Source organism: Phalacrocorax carbo (assembly GCF_963921805.1).
Source record: "Phalacrocorax carbo chromosome W unlocalized genomic scaffold, bPhaCar2.1 SUPER_W_unloc_2, whole genome shotgun sequence".
NCBI classification, from domain to species: Eukaryota; Metazoa; Chordata; class Aves; order Suliformes; family Phalacrocoracidae; genus Phalacrocorax; species Phalacrocorax carbo.
In genome coordinates this window covers 911901-933142 of record NW_026990253.1, presented here as the reverse complement: position 1 = coordinate 933142, position 21242 = coordinate 911901, and the positions used below count along the sequence as shown (strand labels likewise).

The following is a 21242-nucleotide window of genomic DNA, read 5'->3' as shown; positions in this document are numbered from 1 at the left end:
ATCTTTCCTGCCCTGAAAGTCTCTTATGATAGATGGAGCCCAAAGTCATGGACTAAATGAACTCAGTGGACATTTTGTGGACATTTGTGGATATTTACAAACATTTTACAGGGGTGGTCATTAGACTAAGGGAATGAGAAATTATATCTGTATAATCTGTTAAAGGATGAGAGGGCATGTTTTAGTTATTGAAGTTGTATTGGATAGTATGGGTCCTGAGCATGACGTAAATGGTAAGGAATATGGGGTGGATACTGTCATGTTTTTAACTGTGATAGAGTTCATTTACTTCACTGTTGCTGGTATGGTGCTGTGTTTTGGACTTAGTTTGAAAATAATGTTGATAATACACTGATGTTTTAGTTGTTGCTAGGTAGTGCTTATCCTAGGCAAGGACTTTTCCAGCTTCCCATGGTCAGCCAGGTGCACGAGAGGCTGGGATGGGAGGGGGTACAGCTAAGTGAGTGGATCCAAAGTGGCCAAATGGATATTCCATATCATATGACATCTTGCCCAGTATGTTAATTGGGGGGAGCTGGGTGGGGGTGGGCAGCGATCGCCGCTCTGGGACTGGCAGCGTCAGTTAGCAGGTAGTGAGCAGTTGCATCACTTGCTTTATTTTTTCCCTGGGTTTTCTTTCTCTCTCTCATTATTTTCCTTTTCATTATATTATCATTATTATTGTTATTGTCATATTAATTATCACTACCATTACTAGTATTACTGTTTTAATTATTAAACTCTTCTTATCTCAACCCACAAGTTTTCTTGCTTTTGCTCTTCCTATTCTCTCCCCCATCCCACCAGTGGGGAGTGAGCAAGTGTCTGTGTGGCGCTTTGTTGCTGACTGGGGCTAAACCACAACTTTGCACTGTGCTTCTTCTTTAAAACTATCTATTAGAAATACTTTCAGGAACTATCTTTGAAATCGCTAGATGTTTCAAGTTAGTGACAGCAAAAAAACCTTAATGCAAGCTAGTGACAAGTAAAAATATTTTTGATAGTCTGGTTTTGAAACCAAAAGTTTTCAAATAAATCTTCCAATATAAATTGCTTCACTTCTGAACGAATTGGCTAAGTATTTAAAAGCACCATAATGGCCTATCACTTGGTTCTTTTAAAAATTAATTGAGCTTTCCCAGTTTTATATGAAATTGATTTGGTTTCATGAGACTTTTTGGAAAGCACCAGTAATAAATCATCTGGGTTAGATGATGTGATACATCATTTGTCTACAAGGTTTTTCACTGTGCCAGGTCACTAGTGAGTTCTGCAGTACAAAATAGGAAGGGCATCATTTCTCTCTGCCAAAGAACATGAAGTAATTCCAGAAGAGAGAAAACAACTACAAGGAAAGTTACATTAGTCTGCTAAGTTCAACTAAAAAGCAAATAATTAAACAGAGGAATGAATTCACTTTCAGCACTGTGGTGGGTTGACCCTGGTTGGATGCCAGGTGCCCACCAAAGGCACTCTATCACTCCCCCTCCTCAGCTGGACAGGGGAGACAAAATATAATGAAAGGCTCGTGGGTCAAGATAAGGACAGGGAGAGATCACTCACCAATTACCATCACAGGCAAAACAGACTTGACTCGGGGAAATTAATTTATTACCAGTCACATAAGAGTAGGGTAATGAGAAATAAAAACTAAATCTTGAAACACCTTCCCCCCACCCCTCCCTTCTTCCCAGGCTCAACTTCACTCCCGATTTCTCCACCACCACCTCCTCCTCCCCAAGAAGCGCAGGGGGATGGGGAATGGGGGTTGCGGTCAGTTTATCACACATTGTCTCTGCCGCTCCTTACTCCTCAGGGGGAGGACTCCACAAACTCTTCTCCTGCTCCAGTGTGGGGTCCTTCCCATGGGAGACAGTCCTCCATTAACTTCTCCAATGTGAGTCCTTTCCATGGGCTACAGTTCTTCACAAACTGCTCCAGCATGAGTCCCTTCCACAGGGTGCAGTTCTTTGAACAGACTGCTCCAGCATGGGTCCCCCACGGGGTCACAGGTCCTGCCAGCAAACCTGCTCCAACGTGGGCTCCTCTCTCCACGAGGTCTCAGGTTGTGCCAGAAGCCTGCTCCAGTGCAGGCTACCCATGGGGCCACAGCCTCCTTTGGGCACATCCACCTGCTCTGGCATGGGGTCCTTCATGGGCTGCAGGTGGATATCTGCTCCACCGTGGACCTCCATGGGCTGCAGGAGGACAGCCTGCCTCACCATGGTCTTTACCATAGGCTGCAGGGGAGTCCTTGCTCTGGTGCTTGGAGCACCTCCTCCCCCTCCTTCTTCACTGACCTTGGTGCCTGCAGAGTTGTTTCTCTCACATATTCTCACTCCTCTCTCTGGCTGCTGTTGCGCAGCAGTTTTTTTCCTCTTCTTAAATATGGTATCACAGAAGTGCTACTGCTGTTGCTGACTGTGGGGAGCCTAGCCCGGGAATGGCTAGCAGAAAGAGGGCATTGAAGTAGAAAAGCAGGCTCAGAGTTAGAGCAACCTTGGGCCCAGCTGTTGGTCGACAGAGGAGTGTGAGGTCAGCTGGTGTTTTACAAGGGAGTGTGAGCCCAGCTGCTGTTGACCGGTAAAGGAGTGTGAGAAACAAGTAACTGCTAATTGCAAGGCTGAACACAAGAGATAAGCATGGGAGGAGTTGGCATCTACCTCCCAGCCAAGGATGAGCTATGCTTTTGCAAATAGGTATGAGCTAATTTACGAACGGTATAAAAGATATTTGCTAATTGCCAATAAACGAGACTTGCTGATCATCATCGGATGGTGCTTGTCTTCCGCTGGTTTTCCGTCAAATGGTGACCCCGACGTGATACCACGGACGGTCCAGCGTAGGGTTCGGGTCCTGCAAGCAGAGGGACGGCAAAACAGACAGCGCAGCTGGTCTGCGTACCCTGGGCGACCACATAGGTGGGCTCAGTCTGCGTGCCCTGGGCGACCACATAGGTGGGCTCAGCCGATACGTGCTGCCGAGACCTTGGGAGCTGCAACGGCGCCGACGAGCACAATGGAGAGGCAAGCAGCATATGATTTCTTTACATCTCTTTTAGAGAGGCGTAACATTAAGGGTATAGATTTACGTAAAGAACTACCGTTGCTGATAAGCTGGGGATGCGAGAAGGGACACTTTGTAAACCCACATACGGTGCATGAACTGGCAGAGTGGAGAAAGGTGAGGGACAGTTTGTGGGAGGCGGTGTTAGAGGATGATAAAACTGCAAAGAAAATGAGTAAGCTATGGAAGGTAGTACATAACGAGTTATTGCAGATACAAGCAGAAAAGCGAGCTGTGCAGCAAGCTGTCTCAGCTCAAGAGCGAAATCGGAGCTATGGCTCAGGCTGGGGACTTAGCTCCCCGGGCCCGCCTGCGGTTTCAACTGTCTACCTGCCCCCTGGGCCGGCAGACCCCTCAAACATGCCCTCGTCACCCGCAACTCCCGCTACTGCGAATAACCAGCCCGCAACGGTACCGGCTCCCGGCTTAGACCAGGAGCCGATGCCTGGAGCGGAATCTGACTTAGCAGAAGCCATTGCACGGGAGCGGCGAGGGGCATGGGCGGCATTAGCGCGGGAGGGGGCAGAAAAGGGTGATCCTGAACTAGTTGAAGCCGGTGGTACTCTCGCTTTTCCGGTAATTTATAGACCAAATCCCGGGGGAGGACTGCAGGCGGAGATTACCGCGTTAGACTGGAAATTATTGTCCCAATTACGGTTCACTGTTAGTCAGTTCGGAGTATCGAGTGAGCCTGTAAGACAAATGCTGGACTATCTGTTCACTGCACATGTCTTGTTGCCTGCCGATATTAAAGGGCTCGCCGAGTTGATTTTTTCGCCACACCAAAGATTGCTGTGGGAGGCTCACTGGCAAGCTGAGGCACAGGCGTCAGCTGCAACCCAGAGGGCACCGGGAGATCCCCTTCAAGGCGTTACCTTGGATGAACTGTTAGGACTGGGAGCGTTCTTTAGAACGGAGGCACAGGTTTTATTGGGACCAGAGAAGTGTAGAGAAGCGATGAGAGTTGCTCGAGCAGCTATGACTAAGGTTAAGGATACAGGAGAGATCCCCTTTTATATGGGAATAAAACAAGGGAGAGCCTATGATGATTGTTTGTGGGATTTGGTGATAGATGACGATAAGACAGCGGAAAAGTTAATGAAACCTTGGCGGGAAGTGATTAACTGTATGAAAAAATATAAAACTGAAAAAAGATTAGCAACAGCCGCCTCTGATCGGCTAGACAGCTGTGACCCCAATGCTGGAAAGATTGGAATTGGCTTAGACAATCTCTCTCCTCCCTTCTCGGGGATCCCAGTTGTCGTACCTCGAAAACCCCTTATTCCCCCCCCTCCCGCCCCTGATAAATCTACATCTGTAGAAACTAGCGGAGGAGGAATAAGCTTGGGAAAGGGAGGTGAAGATATTGAAAACTTATGTGATGTAGTCTCTCCGGTGAAGGAAAATAAGCCGAGCACATCTAGTCACCGTTCTGTGCCTGCTGTGTGTAGCCAGGTTGACTGGCGAAAAATCGGGTTAGAGGCATTACAGAACGGGGACCTAGAGACCGCCGATTTGTTAGCTCAGGCTTTCCCTGTCATCTACCAACCGGACCCTGCTAACAATCAAAATTTATTAGCACACCATAATCCTCTTGATTGGAAAATTTTTATGAAGGGCCCATTGCTGCGTCAATGTGTTATGGAAAACTCCAACCATGCTACTAAAAGCATTTTAATTACACTTCCCCTAGACGCAGGCATTGAGGTGATGCTTGAACGCATGAGTCGGGTACCTCCCGGCCCCCGAGCTATGTTAGTTGAAGCATTGAGGGAAGTTGGGCAGGGAATGGTACGCGTTCAGCAACAAGTTTGTGCCGCTCTCGCCCCATTGGGTCCAGCCAAAAACTCTCAACAGTAACCAAAGAGGGTCACTGCCACATGGACTTTCCCAATCCCACTGACATGGCTCACAGCAGAGCCAGTATGGGTCGGGCAGTGACCGCTCAAACGGGAAAGTCTACAACAAGCCCATATATTAATAAAAGAACAATTAGATAAAGGACATCTCAAGCTGTTACATGATCTACGGGCAGTAAATCAGCAAATGCAAGCGATGGGGGCTTTACAGCCTAGCCTTCCAAATCCAGCCATGCTACCAACTGACTGGCATTTACTAATTATCGACTTAAAGGACAGCTTTTTTACTACAAAGCTGCATCCCTAGGATACCCAGCGATTTCCATTTACATTACCGGCAATCAACAGAGAGGATCCTGACTTACGCTTCGGATGGACAGTATTGCCACAAGGCATGCAGAATAGCCCTACTCTGTGTCAACTCTTCGTAGATGCTGCATTGAAAGAAGTGAGGCAGCAATGGCCGGACACTATAATTTACCATTACATGGATGACATCTTGTTTGCGCAAGTACAACCTTTCTCAGCACTGCAAGAATTATATTTACAGCAACAGCTCCAGCTACACGACCTAGTAATAGCAGCAGAGAAGATTCAACGTTCATCGGTATGGAAATACCTTGGGTGGCGCATCAGTGACTCTCAGTTTTTCGCCCAATGTTAAAGGGCACTGACCCTGCCGCGCCGGTCCGACCGACTGCTGAACAACACACTACGATACAACGTCTTAGCTCCGAGATCGTCCAGAGAGCAGTAGACCGCCTGGACCCCGATCTCCCCATCGATCTCACCATACTCCATGGTTCTACTCACATTTTGGGTGCACTTACTCAGTGCAAAAAGAAAAAGGGGGGGAAGATAAGGGTGTTGGAATGGCAAAAGTTTTGTTTGTATTAAATCACTTATGCCTATTTGCAGAACACGATAACCCTCCTGCGTGGGTGCGTCAGTACAACACATTGCAGGTATCCCTCACAACCCAACGGGTCAAGCAATAGTGGAATGAGCTAATGGGTTGCTGAAAACCTATGTTCAAAAGTATGCAGATATAAAAGACCCGCAAGAGCGGCTGGTAAAAGCACTGTTTGTGCTAAATTATTTATGTGTATTTGGCTCTGAGGGAGTGCCTGCTGTCATCGTTCACTACAGACAGAAAAAGGACGAGCGGGAGTTACCCCGCGTTTGGGTCAAATACAAAGACCCGCGTACAGGTCTATGGTCAGGGCCTGTGGAGGTTTTATATTGGGGGAGGGGGTATCTCTGTGTTTCTACCCCTACAGGGCCGCAATGGATTCCAGCTAGATGTGCCAGACCCGCCGCCTCCCCCACACAGCGCGACGCAAAACAGTTGCCCACCGCGGCACCAGCCGAAGCGGCACCTGAACGGTTGGGATCAGCAGAAGGAACCCAGAGGAGCGCTGTGCAGCACTCACCAGTGAATAACCACGGTCCAGGAGGAACAAAGGTCCCAGAGGGTGCATAGCGCCCGAGATCTGGTCTGTTTTCTACTGAGAATTCAAGGCGGACTGATAATGAGCTCTGCTGAACAGAAATTATGGGTATTAGCCCTTTTAAGTGTATGTAGCACTGCCTTTGTACCTAACGTTTTTGACCCACGAGAAAATGTCTGGGTCACGCTAGCTAGATCATTGAATACGACTAGCTTTTGTGCCAGCCTAGCAACGCCCGACTCCCCATTTATCACATGTCTTATTGGGGTGCCTTTAAGTAATGCAACCTTTCTGACCTTTACCCAGTCCGTAGCAGAGCTGCGACAGCAGCATAATATAACTCGGAAGCGTCCCTTTAAGTGGCGTGACGCCCCTTCGGTGTTTGCTGAGTATGACATCTGGGACGATGTACTCCCCGTGGGCCCAGAACCACAGGAGCTTGCCCTTGTGGGCTCTCTTAATGCTACTAGCTGTGTTTACATCGGCCTGTCCAATTGGACCGGGGATCAGAGGGAGGGGCGCCACGTCAATATCTCACCCCCCACTAACGTTACCCCATTAGGGGACCTCAGTCTCTGGGAAACGGTTTGGTGCCAGCGACTGGCCCGCAACAAGACCCACTCGGCCCCGGGCACGATGTGGCCCAGGTGCCTTCCCAAGGGGTTCTTCTTAATTTGTGGCAACCGTGCCTGGGCAGGCATTCCCTCCTACCCTCGAGGAGGGCCATGCACGGTAGGCCAACTTAGTTTCGGTGCACCGCGCCACCACCCCAACGCAACCCATAGGTATCGGTTTAAAAGAGGTACGTCTCAGTCGCTAACGTCAGAGTGCAGTGACGGAGTCAGCCTATGGAATAGATGGGAAGTCTTTTTCGCATCCCTCTTTACACCAGGGGTCTCCGCGGCTCGAGCTCATAAAAATCTTGAGAGTCTCGCATGCTGGGTGCTGAAACAAGCCAATGGCACAAGTAGAGTCCTCTCAGAGGTATCTGAGGATCTATCCACAGTGCAGCATGCCGTGTTACAAAATAGAGCCGCAATAGATTTCCTTTTACTGGCCCACGGGCATGGCTGTGAAGATTTTGAGGGAATGTGTTGTATGGATCTGGCTGACCACTCTCGATCTATTCATAAGGAAATCCAGGACCTCATAGAACACACCCAGAAGGGGCAACAAGATACTGGCCTCTTTGGTCTGGAGGCCTTGGGGAGCTGGTTGGGGGTGCGTGGATGGCTAAAAAGTGTGTTACAGTCGGGGTTGTTGTTGCTAATCATAATAGTTGTAGTACTGCTTTGCTTGAGCTGTGTGTTTTCTTGTATTAGAACCCTTTTAATGAAAATTGTTAACCAAGCTTATGTCGTGCAAAGTAAAAACGGGGGAAGTGTGGGGAGCCTAGCCCGGGAATGGCTAGCAGAAAGAGGGCATTGAAGTAGAAAAGCAGGCTCAGAGTTAGAGCAACCTTGGGCCCAGCTGTTGGTCGACAGAGGAGTGTGAGGTCAGCTGGTGTTTTACAAGGGAGTGTGAGCCCAGCTGCTGTTGACCGGTAAAGGAGTGTGAGAAACAAGTAACTGCTAATTGCAAGGCTGAACACAAGAGATAAGCATGGGAGGAGTTGGCATCTACCTCCCAGCCAAGGATGAGCTATGCTTTTGCAAATAGGTATGAGCTAATTTACGAACGGTATAAAAGATATTTGCTAATTGCCAATAAACGAGACTTGCTGATCATCATCGGATGGTGCTTGTCTTCCGCTGGTTTTCCGTCAGCTGACTGGCTCAGCCTTGGTCAGTGGTGGGTCCGTCCTGGAGTCAGCTGGCACTGACTGTCGGGCATAGGGGAACCTTCTAGCAACCTCTCACAGAAGCCACCTCTGTAGCCCCCCTGCTACCAAAACCTTGCCACACAAATCCAGTACAAACATTTTCATCCACAAAATGCTGGTCTGTAGAATTCTTAATTTGGAATTGAGAATTTCTAGTCCCTGTCCTGTACACTAGCCAAACAGAACGTACAGCTAAAGCATTCTGGCTTAGTTTATACAAGACCAAATACCAGCATACAGAACAATTCTTGACTGGTAACTTGATTTTTTGTTGTGTCATTGCTGATTTACTGAGATTCATTAGTCTGTCAAGCTGCAAAACTTCAAATTAGCCTAACCAGTCATAATAGGCTAAGTGGCTACTCATATTCTGAGCTTCTTCAAACTCAGATTCTTTAAAGAAAGAACTCTTTAAAATACTTTGACTAATTATTTAACTTTACGAAACACACAATGTAGCAGTAATCTCTGTGTACATTTAGAAAAACCTTTCTGAAAGGTTTTTGAAAGATGCTAATTCACAATTACTATCTGATCAATTTATATAAAATCATTAAAAATTTTACAGCAAGCTATAAATATGGTGAATACATTATTGTCTATTTTCCAGCACTTCTGAGATGAGCAAGAGAAATTTTCCCCTTAAAGTGTTAGTCTATGGTATGGAATATCCCTTTGGTCATTTGGGGTAAGGTGTCCCGGCTGTGTCCCCTCTCAACTTCTTGTACACCCCTAGCCTACTTGCTGTGGGGATGCAGCATGAGAAAGAGAGAAGGCCTTGACACTGTAAGCACTGTTCAGCAATAACTAAAACATCAGCATGTTAGCAACACTGTTTTCAGCACAAATCCAAAAACACAACACCATGCAAGCTTCTATGAATTTAACTCCATATCAGCCAAAACCAGTACAACTTCTTATATGTAAGTCTGTACAGCTTAATTAAATTTATGCATAACCTTTCACTTCCACAGTTTCTATAATGAAAACAATAATTCTTCTCTTAAAAAAAAAAGTGAAAAAAACCCACAAACAAACAGTAACAGCTTCATAAAGCCATGAGTACATAAGAAAATCTATAAAATAAGGATACTTTTTTACCCACTAAAAAACAACAAACAAAACTCCCAAATTCAGTAACACCTCACCTGCATCAGCTCTGGACCGCTGACCTGGCGATTTTCCAAATGGGGTCTTCATTCATCTGTGTTTAAGCGAGCAGCAAAGCTGCTGGACTAGGGTGAAAATCCAGTTCTTCCCAACTCCCAAAATATCTTCTTACTCTCGTAATACAACAGCTACTTATTAATCCACCATCCAATCACCAATTTGTTCTTCCTCAAATATAGGAGAAGCACTTTAAATTATATCATTCTGAAAAACAAACCAGAAAGTACAGTCTGATTTGAGAACTGGTTAAAATAAATATTGAAGTGAAACAAAATATTTTTGCTTTTATGCTCAATGAGAAGTCCCTTCATATTCTGTTATTCTGGACACATTCAGTAAACAGAAGGCAGGTAGGCAAGAAGACAGCCAAATATTAAGGCTCGTACTTTTCCTCATATTCTCAGTTTAAGTTCTGTATCAATTCAAAGTCATCCACAGACAGATACACATAGAAAAACCTCATTAAAAAAAAAACAAACAACGAAAAAACAAAAACTTTGCTTAGTATAAGAACAAGTACTACTTTAAAAACCCTGCCTGAAAGCAAAAGAAACTGCACTACCTTTACTGGAGGTAAAGCATAAATGAACTACTTCCATTTGTTAGAAAACAAACCAAAACTAGCCATGGTCTCCACTCGGACAAGAGCTATCACCAGGAGGCATGTGGCAATGCAGACAGACCTCCCACTAAAACATGCAGCCACCCAGGTCTCTGGCTGCAGAGAGTGCCAGAGCCTTGCTCCAGTCATGGAGGGCTCCCGAGACAGGACCTGTGTGAGGTGTGAGCAGGTGGAGGATCTGCTCAGCATGGTGGCAGAGCTGAAAGAAGTTGCAAGACTGAGAAGTATCAGGGAATGCGAGAGGGAGCTAGACTGGTGGAGCCGCTCCCTACCATCCCTGAGACAAGCACACCAGATAGAAGCATCAAGAGAAGGAGTGGCCCCCCTGCCCTCGTGCCACCAGGCAGAGGGAGGGGACCCAAGAGACGGAAGATGGATGCAGATCCCGATCCCTGCTCGGCGCAGTAGGCAAATCCTCTCCTGGCTGACTTCGCCACCCCAGGTGCCCTTACACAATAGGTATGAGGCTCTGGAACCTGAGGGCCAGGAGGACGAAGATACAGACAGTGATCCACCCAAGGGGTTGACTAGAGGGAACCAGCCAGCCCCACGCATTACAATGGCCACTGGTAAGAAAAAAAGAAGGGTAATTGTCGTAGGCGATTCCCTTCTGAGGGGAACAGAGGGCCCAATATGCCGACCGGACTCATCCCATAGGGAAGTCTGCTGCCTCCCTGGGGCAAGGATGAGAGACATTACCAGGAAGCTCCCTAGGCTAGTAAAAGGATCCGATTATTATCCGCTAGTGGTTGTTCAGGTCAGCAGTGATGAGGTAGCTGAGAGAGGTGCAAAGACAATCAAAAGGGACTTTAGAGAACTGGGGCGATTACTTGAAGGATCAGGAGCACAGGTAGTGTTTTCCTCCATCCCATCGGTACCCGGGAGAAATATGGAAAGGAACAGGAAGTCCCATCTCATTAACACGTGGCTCAGAGGCTGGTGCCATTGGTGGAATTTTGTTTTTTTCTGATCATGGGGCAGTTTACATGGCACCAGGCCTGCTGGAGACAGATGGGGTTCACCTGTCGCAAAGGGGGAAAAGGATTCTGGCTCAGGAGTTAGCAGGCCTTGTTGAGAGGGCTTTAAACTAGATATGAAGGGGGAAGGGGATAAAACCAGGCTTGCTAGGAATGAGCCTGGGGGTGGCATGCCTGTGTTGGAGAAGAGATCAATAGATCAACTGAAGTGCATTTATACCAATGCACGCAGCATGGGCAATAAACAGGAGGAGCTGGAAGCCATTGCGCACCAGGGAAACTATGATGCGGTCGCCATCACAGAAACATGGTGGGATGACTCACACAACTGGAGCACTGCAATGGATGGCTATAAGCTCTTTAGAAGGGACAGGCAAGGAAGGAGAGGTGGAGGGGTAGCCTTGTATGTTAGAGAGTGTTTTGACTGTCTAGAACTCAACGACGGTAATAAGGTTGAGTGCTTATGGGTAAGGATCAGGGGGAAGGCCAATAAGGCAGATATCCTGGTGGGAGTCTGTTATAGACCACCCAACCAGGATGAGGAGACAGATGAAGTACTCTACAAGCAGTTGGCTGAAGTCTCACAATCTCTAGCCCTAGTTCTTGTGGGAGACTTCAACTTACCAGATATCTGCTGGAAATACAACACAGCAGAGAGAAAGCAGTCTCGGAGGTTCCTGGAGTGTGTGGGAGATAACTTCCTGATGCAACTGGTAAGCGAGCCAATCACGGGAGGTGCCCCGCTGGACCTGCTGTTTACGAACAGAGAAGGCCTGGTGGGTGAGGTGGTGGTTGGAGGCTGTCTTGGGCTCAGCGACCATGACGTGATAGAGTTCTCGATTCTTGGAGAAGTAAGGAAGAGGGTCAGCAAAACTGCTACCCTGGACTTCAGAAGGGCAGACTTTGGATTGTTAAGGAGTCTGGTTAACAGAGTCCCTTGGGAGGCAGTCCTGAAGGGCAAAGGAGTCCAGGAAGGCTGGATGTTATTAAAGAAGGAAGTCTCAAAGGCGCAGGAGCAGGCCGTCCCCATGTGTCGTAATTCGAGCAGGCGGGGGAGAAGACTGGCTTGGCTGAATAGGGAGCTTTGGCTGGAACTCAAGAAAAAAAGGAGAGCTTACTGCCTTTGGAAGAAGGGGCAGGTGACTCAGGAGGACTACAAGGATGTTGCGAGGTTATGCAGGGAAAAGATTAGGAAGGCGAAGGCCCAGCTAGAACGTAAACTGGCCACCCCCATTAAAGATAACAAAAAATGTTTTTATAAATACATCAGTGACAAAAGGAGGGCCAGGGAGAATCTCCCTCCTTTGTTGGAGGCAGAAGGTAACCTTGCCAGGAAAGATGAGGAGAAGGCTGAGGTACTTAATGCTTTCTTTGCCTCAGTCTTTTAATAGTCAGGCTGGTCATCCTCAGGGTTGTCAGGCCCCTGTGCTGGGAGATGGAGATAGTATGCAGAATGAAGTCCCAGTTGTTGAAGAGGTGGCAGTCACCGACCTGCTCCTTCACCTGGATGTTCACAGGTCCATGGGGCCAGATGGGATCTACCCGAGGATACTGAGGGAGCTGGCAGAGGAGCTCACCAAGCCACTGTCCATCATTTATCAGCAGTCCTGGTCAACCGGGGACGTCCCAGATGACTGGAAACTAGTGAATGTGATGCCCCTCTACAAGAAGGGTCGGAAGGAGGATCCAGGGAACTACAGGCCTGTCAGCCTGACCTCGGTGCCAGGAAAGGTCATAGAGCAGATCATCTTGAATGCCATTACGCGGCATGTGCGGGACAACCAGGGGATCGGGCTCAGCCAGCATGGGTTTATGAAAGGGAGGTCCTGCCTCACTAACCTGGTCTCCTCCTATGATAAAGTGACCTGCTTAGCAGATGAGGGGAAGGCTGTGGATGTTGTCTACTTGGACTTTAGTAAGGCCTTTGACACTGTCTCCCACAGCATTCTCCTGGAGAAGCTGGCTGCTCATGGCTTGGACAAGTACACTCTGCACTGGGTTAAAAACTGGCTGGATGGCTGAGCCCAGAGAGTGGTAGTGAATGGAGTCAAATCCAGTTGGCGGCCAGTCACGAGTGGTGTTCCCCAGGGCTCAGTGTTGGGGCCGGTCCTGTTCAATATCTTTATCAATGATCTGGATGAGGGGATTGAGTGTACCCTCAGTAAGTTTGCAGATGACACCAAGCTGGGTGGAAGTGTCGATCTGCTGGAGGGCAGGAAGGCCCTACAGAGGGACCTGGACAGGCTGGATCGTTGGGCCAGAGCCAACGGTATGAGATTCAGCAAGGCTAAATGCTGGGTCCTGCACTTGGGTCACAACAATCCCATGCAACGCTACAGGCTTGGGGAGGAGTGGCTGGAGAGCTGCCTGGAGGAAAAGGACCTGGGGGTGTTGGTCGACAGCTGGCTGAACGTGAGCCAGCAGTGTGCTCAGGCGGCCAAGAAGGCCAATGGCATCCTGGCTTGTATCAGGAATAGCATGGCCAGCAGGAGCAGGGAAGTGATAGTGCCCCTGTGCTCGGCACTGGTGAGGCCGCACCTGAAATAATACTGTGTTCAGTTTTGAGCCCCTCAGTACAGGAGTGGCATCGAGGTGCTGGAGCATGTCCAAAGAAGGGCACCAAAGCTGATGAAGGGTCTGGAGAGCAAGTCTTATGAGGAGCGGCTGAGGGAGCTGAGGTTGTTTAGTCTGGAGGAGAGGAGGCTGAGGGGAGACCTTATCGCTCTCTATAACTACCTGAAAGGAGGTTGCAGCGAGGCGGGGGTCGGTCTCTTCTCCCTAGTAACAAGCGATAGCACGAGAGGAAATGGCCTCAAGCTGCGCCAGGGGAAGTTTAGGTTGGATATTAGGAAAAACTTCTTCACCAAAATGGTTGTCAAACATTGGAACAGGCTGCCCAGGGAGGTGGTGGAGTCTCCATCCCTGGAGGTATTTAAAAGAAGGGTAGACGTGGTGCTTGAGGATATGGTTTAGTGGTGGACTTGGCAGTGATAGGTTTGCAGTTGGACTCGATGATCTTAAGGGTCTTTTCCAACCTTAATGATTCTATGATTCTATGAAAATGCTTCACACCCATACCAGAATTCCTTCTATACAGATACGTTTAAAAAACTGTAGAAAAAAATTAACACTTGAAAGGTAAAAACCCCACAGATTCTATTGTGATACTCAAACTACCAATTTCTTAAGTCATTAGTTCATAGAATATCTTCAAAAGTCATTGATAATTCCCTACAGCTAAATTAAGCTTCCTGAAACATTTATTAATCACATTACTCTAGATTAGGGAGATATGGGAGGACAATGCTTTAAAGTCTTTTTCCAAGATTTAAGTTACAGACACTTGTTATCACCTAAAATCTTGAAGAATTACAGATCAACTATTTCCGACTAATGTTTATGGACAGCGAGCATTTTTCCTAATTAATCCATTCATTTCCATGCTGCACACGGATAAAACAAGAGATTAGGTCAGCTCATCCTTTTAGCCTGGTTTCCTTAAGAAATGTGATTGCTGTAATCATGTTCTCAGTCATCAGTGGTCTTATCCCTTTCATGTTTTTTCTTCCCAACCGCAGCTTTGAAACTTGCTGTTAATTTTGACAATAGCCCTAACTAGTGACCCAGCTGTGGGAGAAGGTGTACCTTATGTTTGTCCCTTACTGAACAACTGAATATACAAGGACATGCCTTGAGGTGTAGTACAAGTACTATGCTGATATTTACATCTACTAACACTTTGCCAATTCTTCCATGAATCACATCCACTAACTCCTAGGAACATTAGATCAATGCAGAGGAATATTCCTAGGAATAAAGAGCGATAGAGACACAAACAAAATTAAATACTAGTTTCTGGTGTTTCTAGTTTAAGCAAATATTTGGCAATTTGTAGTTTCTGGAAAGATCTCTGCTATATTTGGGAAAACTAACTTTTCAGTCATACAGTCAGGAAGCAATAAGAATTTGTTAAATTAAACTTAAATATCCATTTCAAGGAATTTATCAGTTTTTCCACATTTCATCTCTTCCTGAAATCTACCCATTATATATGCAGTAATGCTGAACAGTACCAGAGGAACAATACTCAAGGTTTAAAACACATTTGAAGAAACAATAGGAAGCAGTTAGCTTGCCTATTTTACTAGAACACAAGAAAATGTTTTATACCAAAGACATCAAAAATATTTCACTATAGCTTAAAATACACTTCCATATTCAGTCTCACAAGGACTGTGTACACATGCAAGAGAAATTAACTTTTTTCCTCCAGATGAGATGAGATTATGATTTGGAGAGGATGAACTGTAATCTAGCATTATACTTCTATACTAAACAAACAACAAAACCCAACCGCACACACATGAAAAACATCAGCACTTAATTAAAATACCCTTTTCCAGTAAGTTGTTGACTTGTCATCCAGGAAGTTGCAAATATTTCATAATATCTGTATGTATTATATGTGGGTTTTTTTTTTCAGATTTCCAATCCATAGCTGCCAGACTCCAATGCTCTCTGACCAGGCTCTTTATATATTCTACCCATGGAGGGTGTGATGTTTAATGTCAAATTTACTTATTTGAAGACAGTTGATGTTACACGGGATTACTGATTTAGCAGAGTGATCCAACAATATAACCAAATCACAGTACAAGTGTAAGCTACACTTAGCAAAATATAGCAATTGCAATATACAGTTCAATACCAATGTGATCCTCATTACTGGTCTCTATACTATGCCCAATGTCACGATGCTGGGCATCCCCAGTCACCAGGAAGGAATACATGTGTTGAAGCCAGCACAATCCTGTTGCTCTCTTCAAAATTCTTTTGTTAGTTGCCTAGTTTTTATACTATATGTTGGACTGAGCCACCTATTCATTCCCCCTATGCTGCTCTGGCTAACTCAGGGAGACATTCACATTCTTTTAATGAAATTTGGGAGAAACATACTACCAGTTGATCTATAACCAGAGTGATGGAATTAACCAACCATGGATGTCGCTCTACTCCTTGTACAGCCCTATCCAACTGGACATCAAGTCTGGGGACACGGAGTATACAAATCAGTGTATTCTTTGATCTGCATTTTAGTCATTAGTTAAACATTAATGCGAATGAAACAATAGACAATGTGTTTCTGTCAGAAGAGGATGACAAAATGTGGTTTCATGCAGTGGACTGAGAAAACTGGCCAGGACTGCCAAGATCAAGATCTAAGTAGGTAAAAGGTAATTCGGGCAGGGGGAGATCACGACCACCGACCCAAGTAATACCACCTACTCAAAAGAGAACAATGGGAAAGGACAACTGAACCTGCTCAATAATTTACATGTGAAGCGAGCAAGTTTGTACCAATCACCAAAGAGAATAATATTGAGTATGCATGGATAAGATGAATATGTATATTTTTGGTCTATATAAATCACATTGGAAAGGTGTGTAAGGTATGCATGTTAGGAGGAGCGATCCCCCGTGCATCCAGCGCCCTGAATAAAGAATGCCTGCCTTTTAACACTACATTGGTGTTACGAGGTTTATTCCCTGATTTCGGTGGCAGATCCACTGAACTGTTATCTAAAAGCCAGCTTTCTCTGCAACAGCTGAGGTCAGTCACACCCTGCATTATTCTCTGAGCTTCATGGGCGCATCACCCTTGCCCTTGCCCATCTCCACTGAGCCTTCTTCCATTGTAGGGGTTTACTGATCAGTCACAATGCAAACTGAAATTGTAAAATACTGTAGAGACATTTTAGTTTCATTTTTTGTTAAGTAGCTATATTTACAAAGAAAAATGAAACAACACACAAGTTTTGGCTTTCTACCAGTTAGTTAGCATTTTATTGGAATGATCTGTCCCAGATCACTACTATGCCAACAAAGACACTCCTCTTAGAAGGAAAAAGGCTTCCTAACCCTTTTAAAGTCACAATGCAAAGCAGCATTTCACTGTGCTCTCTGAACCTAAGGACTGTTGAAAATACAGGTAAGTGGATACTGCCAACTATACCAATTTGTCATGAATATTATTTGTTACATGGCTTTAGTTAGCAATTTAAGATTTATTAATATTTTTGAGATAGATCACAGTATTAGGTTGTATAATTCTTAACAGCATCAGCCAGTTTAAAACAGCAATTTGATGGAATTTGTTACAATCAAGATAGCAACTTAGTTAAAGATTCAAGAATGGCAAGGTTTATTCTATCACTTACATGGAAGAAGTGCACAAAGGAAAATTCAGTTACACTCGAGTTAGAATGATTCACAGAGGGATTGTGGATGCAGGGGATAAGGAGGACCCTCCCGTTGAGTCACGACATTCAGACTAGACCCCCTTGCTTTCTAAACACCTTTCAGAGAGGAGTCCAGTTGCAGCTAGGTCCAATCTTAGTCTCAGACCTGGTCAACAGTTTATGTGAATAGGGATAATATATATATGTAGATATAGTCAAATTGCATGTGCACACACACACACACCCCGAGGTTAACCTGTGAATAAAATTTCCCTTTTCGTGGGTTTCATGAATTACTTTTATGTGCTGGCATTCATCAATGGAGGATTGGTGAACCTCATGAAATCAGGCCTTTTGAGTCCTTGTGAAATCGATGGGCAATCCTTCAATCCTCGCGAAATCTACCCTGAGAGGTGTCCCAGCCCAGGGGGAGATACTGGGTCACACAGCCCACTGCGGTCCTGGAGAGCACAAAAAGGTCTCCCTCTTGAATCCCTGTTTATAGGATTTTGAGATGATTGGCTTTGGTCAGTATTTTATATCCTGGCCACAATCTGTGCTGAGTCATTCTGGTACACAAGTCAGGCAGCAAATAGCCCAGCTGTGGACAGAGACCACCTGAAGCCCAAGTCCTTATGACCAAGATAAAAGCACAATAGGGCTTATCCTGGGATCTCAGAGTGGCCTGGGGGCTGCACCACCACAAGGACACAAGACTACTGAAGTGAAAAGCTGATTGGGCAATTCAAACATTTTCTATAAACTAAGGCAAGTAACTTCCACAAATTCAACACTTACTATTTTTACAGAAAGGAAATTAAAAATAAATTTACCTAAAATTAGTATTCTGAATTCTTTACTTCCCTGTTTCACACTGACAGTTCTAAAAGCATTAATAAGGAGGGAAAAAAAAGAGATTTCATGAAGATCAACTGATATACTTTGAGAACATGTGGAACTTTAAAGCATATGTAACAACTCTGAAGTCGTTTGCCTTATTGAAATAAACAAGAAAAATATAAAACATATATTGGTTTTTTGTACTAGTTCCATTATAAAAGATTTTGAATTTTGTGGGTTGATTTTTCTTCTTGATAATTTTCCATATTAAGGATTTGGAATATTTACATGATAGCATTATATGTGCTGTCATCATTCATAATATTTATAAGCTAAAGAATGCCAAGTTCCACACTGTCGTGGTTTAGCCAGCAACTCAGCCCCACACAGTCGTTCGCTCACTCCCCCACCGGCAGATGGGGAATAGAATCAGAAGGGTAATGCTCATGGCTTGAGATAAGAACAGTTTAATAATTAAAATAAAACAACAACAACAAAAATGCAATGGAAAGGAAAACAACGAGAGGCAAGAAACCCGGGGGGGGGAAGGGGATGAACCACATAAACAAACCGCATGCGACGCAGCCGCTCACCACCCACCGACCCGATGCCGCACCTCCCTGAGCCACAAAACTACCCCCCTTAATATACTGGTCATGGTGTCACATGGTATGGAATAAACATCCCATTGGCCAGTCGGGGTCAGCCGCCCCCACCATGGCCCTACCCCTCCCAGCCTCCCGCCAACACCTGGCAGAGCACAGGAAGCTGGAAAGGTAGATGACCCCCCACAGGGAGGAGAATTAACCCCTTCTCAGCCAAAATCAGCACAGTCTCCACCCCTTAGTCCATACCATTTACACCATGCCCAGGTCCCATACAATTCAATACAACCGTACCAACCACCACCCCTCCCCTTCCCATCCTTTAACATAATACACAAACATCATTCCCTTACTCTATGGACCTTCCCTGTAAAATGTCCATTAACATGTCCATTGAGTTCACCCAGTCCATGACTCTGGGCTCCATCTGCTGTATCAGTCTGTCAGGGTGGGAGAGATGGTGTGTGTGGCGTTGGGTTGCTGCATACCAAAGCAGTCATTGTTCCATCACTGCTGCACTTGGCTTGTTTCACAGTTTATCTTCCATGGATTGTGAGGCTCATACTCTGATATCATTGATACAACACAGAGGTGACACACAATATTATATAGCAGTTTGCATTTTGCCATACAGTTCATTGGTTGTTTTCGCCCAAAATCAAATCCCCTTGAGGCACACATCAGATTTCTCCATCCTCCCGCAGCACCCACCAAGTGCACCCAGGTCCTCGAGCAAAAGAAATCCCACGAATGGGTTTGCCTTTGCCTGAGGCAGGAAGAACCCAGACTGTTTTGCCCAGCATAGTTTTTGCATGCACTCCAGGGACTCTATCCCCTTCCACAGTATGTAGGAGTTCTGACTGGGCAGGGCCAGCTTGATTGGCAGATCCCCTTGTGTTGACTAACCAGGTGGCTTTTGCTAAATGTGTATCCCAGTGCTTGAATATTCCACCCCCCATTGCTCTCAGAGTAGTTCTTAACAGTCCATTTTACCGTTCAATTTTCCCAGAGGCTGGTGCGTGATAGGGGATGTGATACACCCACTCAATGCCATGCTCTTTGGCCCAGGTGTCTATGAGGTTGTTTCAGAAATGAGTCCCGTTGTCTGTCTCAGTTCTCTCTGGGGTGCCATGTTGCAACAGGACTTGTTTTTCGAGACCCAGGATATTGTTCTGGCCAGTGGCGTGGGGGACAGGATATATTTCCATCCAGCCATTTGTTGTTTCTACCATTGTAAGCATATGGCGCTTGCCTTGGCAGGTTTGTGGGAGTGTGATACAGTCAATTTGCCAAGCCTCCCCATATTTATATTTCAGCCATCGTCCCCCATACCACAGAAGCTTTACCCGCTTCGCTTGCTTGATTGCAGCGCACATTTCACATTCGTGGATAACCTGTGCAATAACGTCCATGGTCAAGTCCACCCCTCGATCACAAGCCCACCTGTATGTTGCATCTCTCCCTTGATGGCCTGAGGTGTCATGGGCCCACCGAGCTAGAAATAGTTCACCTTTATGTTGCCAGTCCAGATCCACCTCAGCCACTGCAATCTTGGCAGCCCGATCTACCTGCTGGTTGTTCCAATGTTCTTCAGTGGCCCGACTCTTGGGGACGTGAGCATCCACATGACGTATCTTTGGAACCAGGTTCTCTACCTGGGCAGCAATATCTTGCCACAATGTGACGGCCCAGATGGGTTTGCCTCTGCGCTGCCAGTTGCTTTGCTTCCACTGCTGCAGCCAGCCCCACAGGGCATTCGCCACCATTCATGAGGCAGTATAGATAGAGCACTGGCCACTTTTCCCGTTCAGCGATGTCTAAGGCCAGCAGGATGGCCTTTACTTCTACAAAGTGGCTCAATTCACCTTCTCCTTCAGCAGTTTCTGTGACTTCTCGCATAGGACTCCATACAGCAGCCTTCCAGCTTTCCCGCAAGGATACAGGACCGATCAGTGAACAGGGCATACTGCTTTTCGTCTTCTGACAGTTATACAGTGGGGCTTCTTCAGCACGTGTCACCTCCTCCTCTGGTGATAATCCAAAATCTTGGCCTTCTGGCCAGTCCATGATCACTTCCAAGATTCCTGGGCGACTGGGGTTTCCTACTCGAGCCCGCTGGGTGATCAGTGCAACCCATTTACTCCTCGTAGCATCAGTTGCACGGTGTGTAGAAAAAACCTTTCCTTTATAATCGAGCCCAGCACTGGCAGTCGGGGTGCCAGGAGCAGCTGTGCTTCAGTACCAACCACTTCTGATGCAGATCAAAGCCCTTCATATGCTGCCAATATCTCTTTTTCAGTTGGAGTATAGCGGGCTTCGGACCCTCTGTATCCCCGACTCCAAAACCCTAGGGGTCGAACTCAGGTCTCCCCTGGTGCTTTTTGCCAGAGGCTCCACGTAGGGCCATTCTCCCTGGCTGTGATGTAGAGCACATTTTTTACATCTTGTCCTGCCCAGACTGGACCAAGAGCTACTGCATGAACTATCTCCTCTTTAGTTTGTTCAAAGTATTGTTGTTGCTCAGGGCCCCATTTGAAAGCATTCTTCTTCTGGGTCACTTGATAGAGAGGGCTTACGATCAGACTGTAATT

General features: G+C 46.2%; 1 protein-coding gene across 6 annotated transcripts in view; it reads right to left on the bottom strand.

Annotated features, from left to right (window-relative positions):
- Positions 1 to 21242, bottom strand: part of LOC135310837 (spindlin-Z-like) — a 120980-nt gene that overhangs the window by 45552 nt on the left and 54186 nt on the right. For 5 of the 6 annotated variants that reach the window (XM_064439886.1, XM_064439892.1, XM_064439891.1 and 2 more), the window contains exon 2: positions 9347 to 9572. In XM_064439886.1, coding sequence (XP_064295956.1) covers positions 9347 to 9398 — 52 coding nt within the window. In that variant the 5' untranslated portion in view covers positions 9399 to 9572. Of the gene's footprint in view, positions 1 to 9346; positions 9573 to 17503; positions 17702 to 21242 lie in introns of all 6 variants that reach the window. The other variant, XM_064439887.1, reaches the window with a different exon arrangement.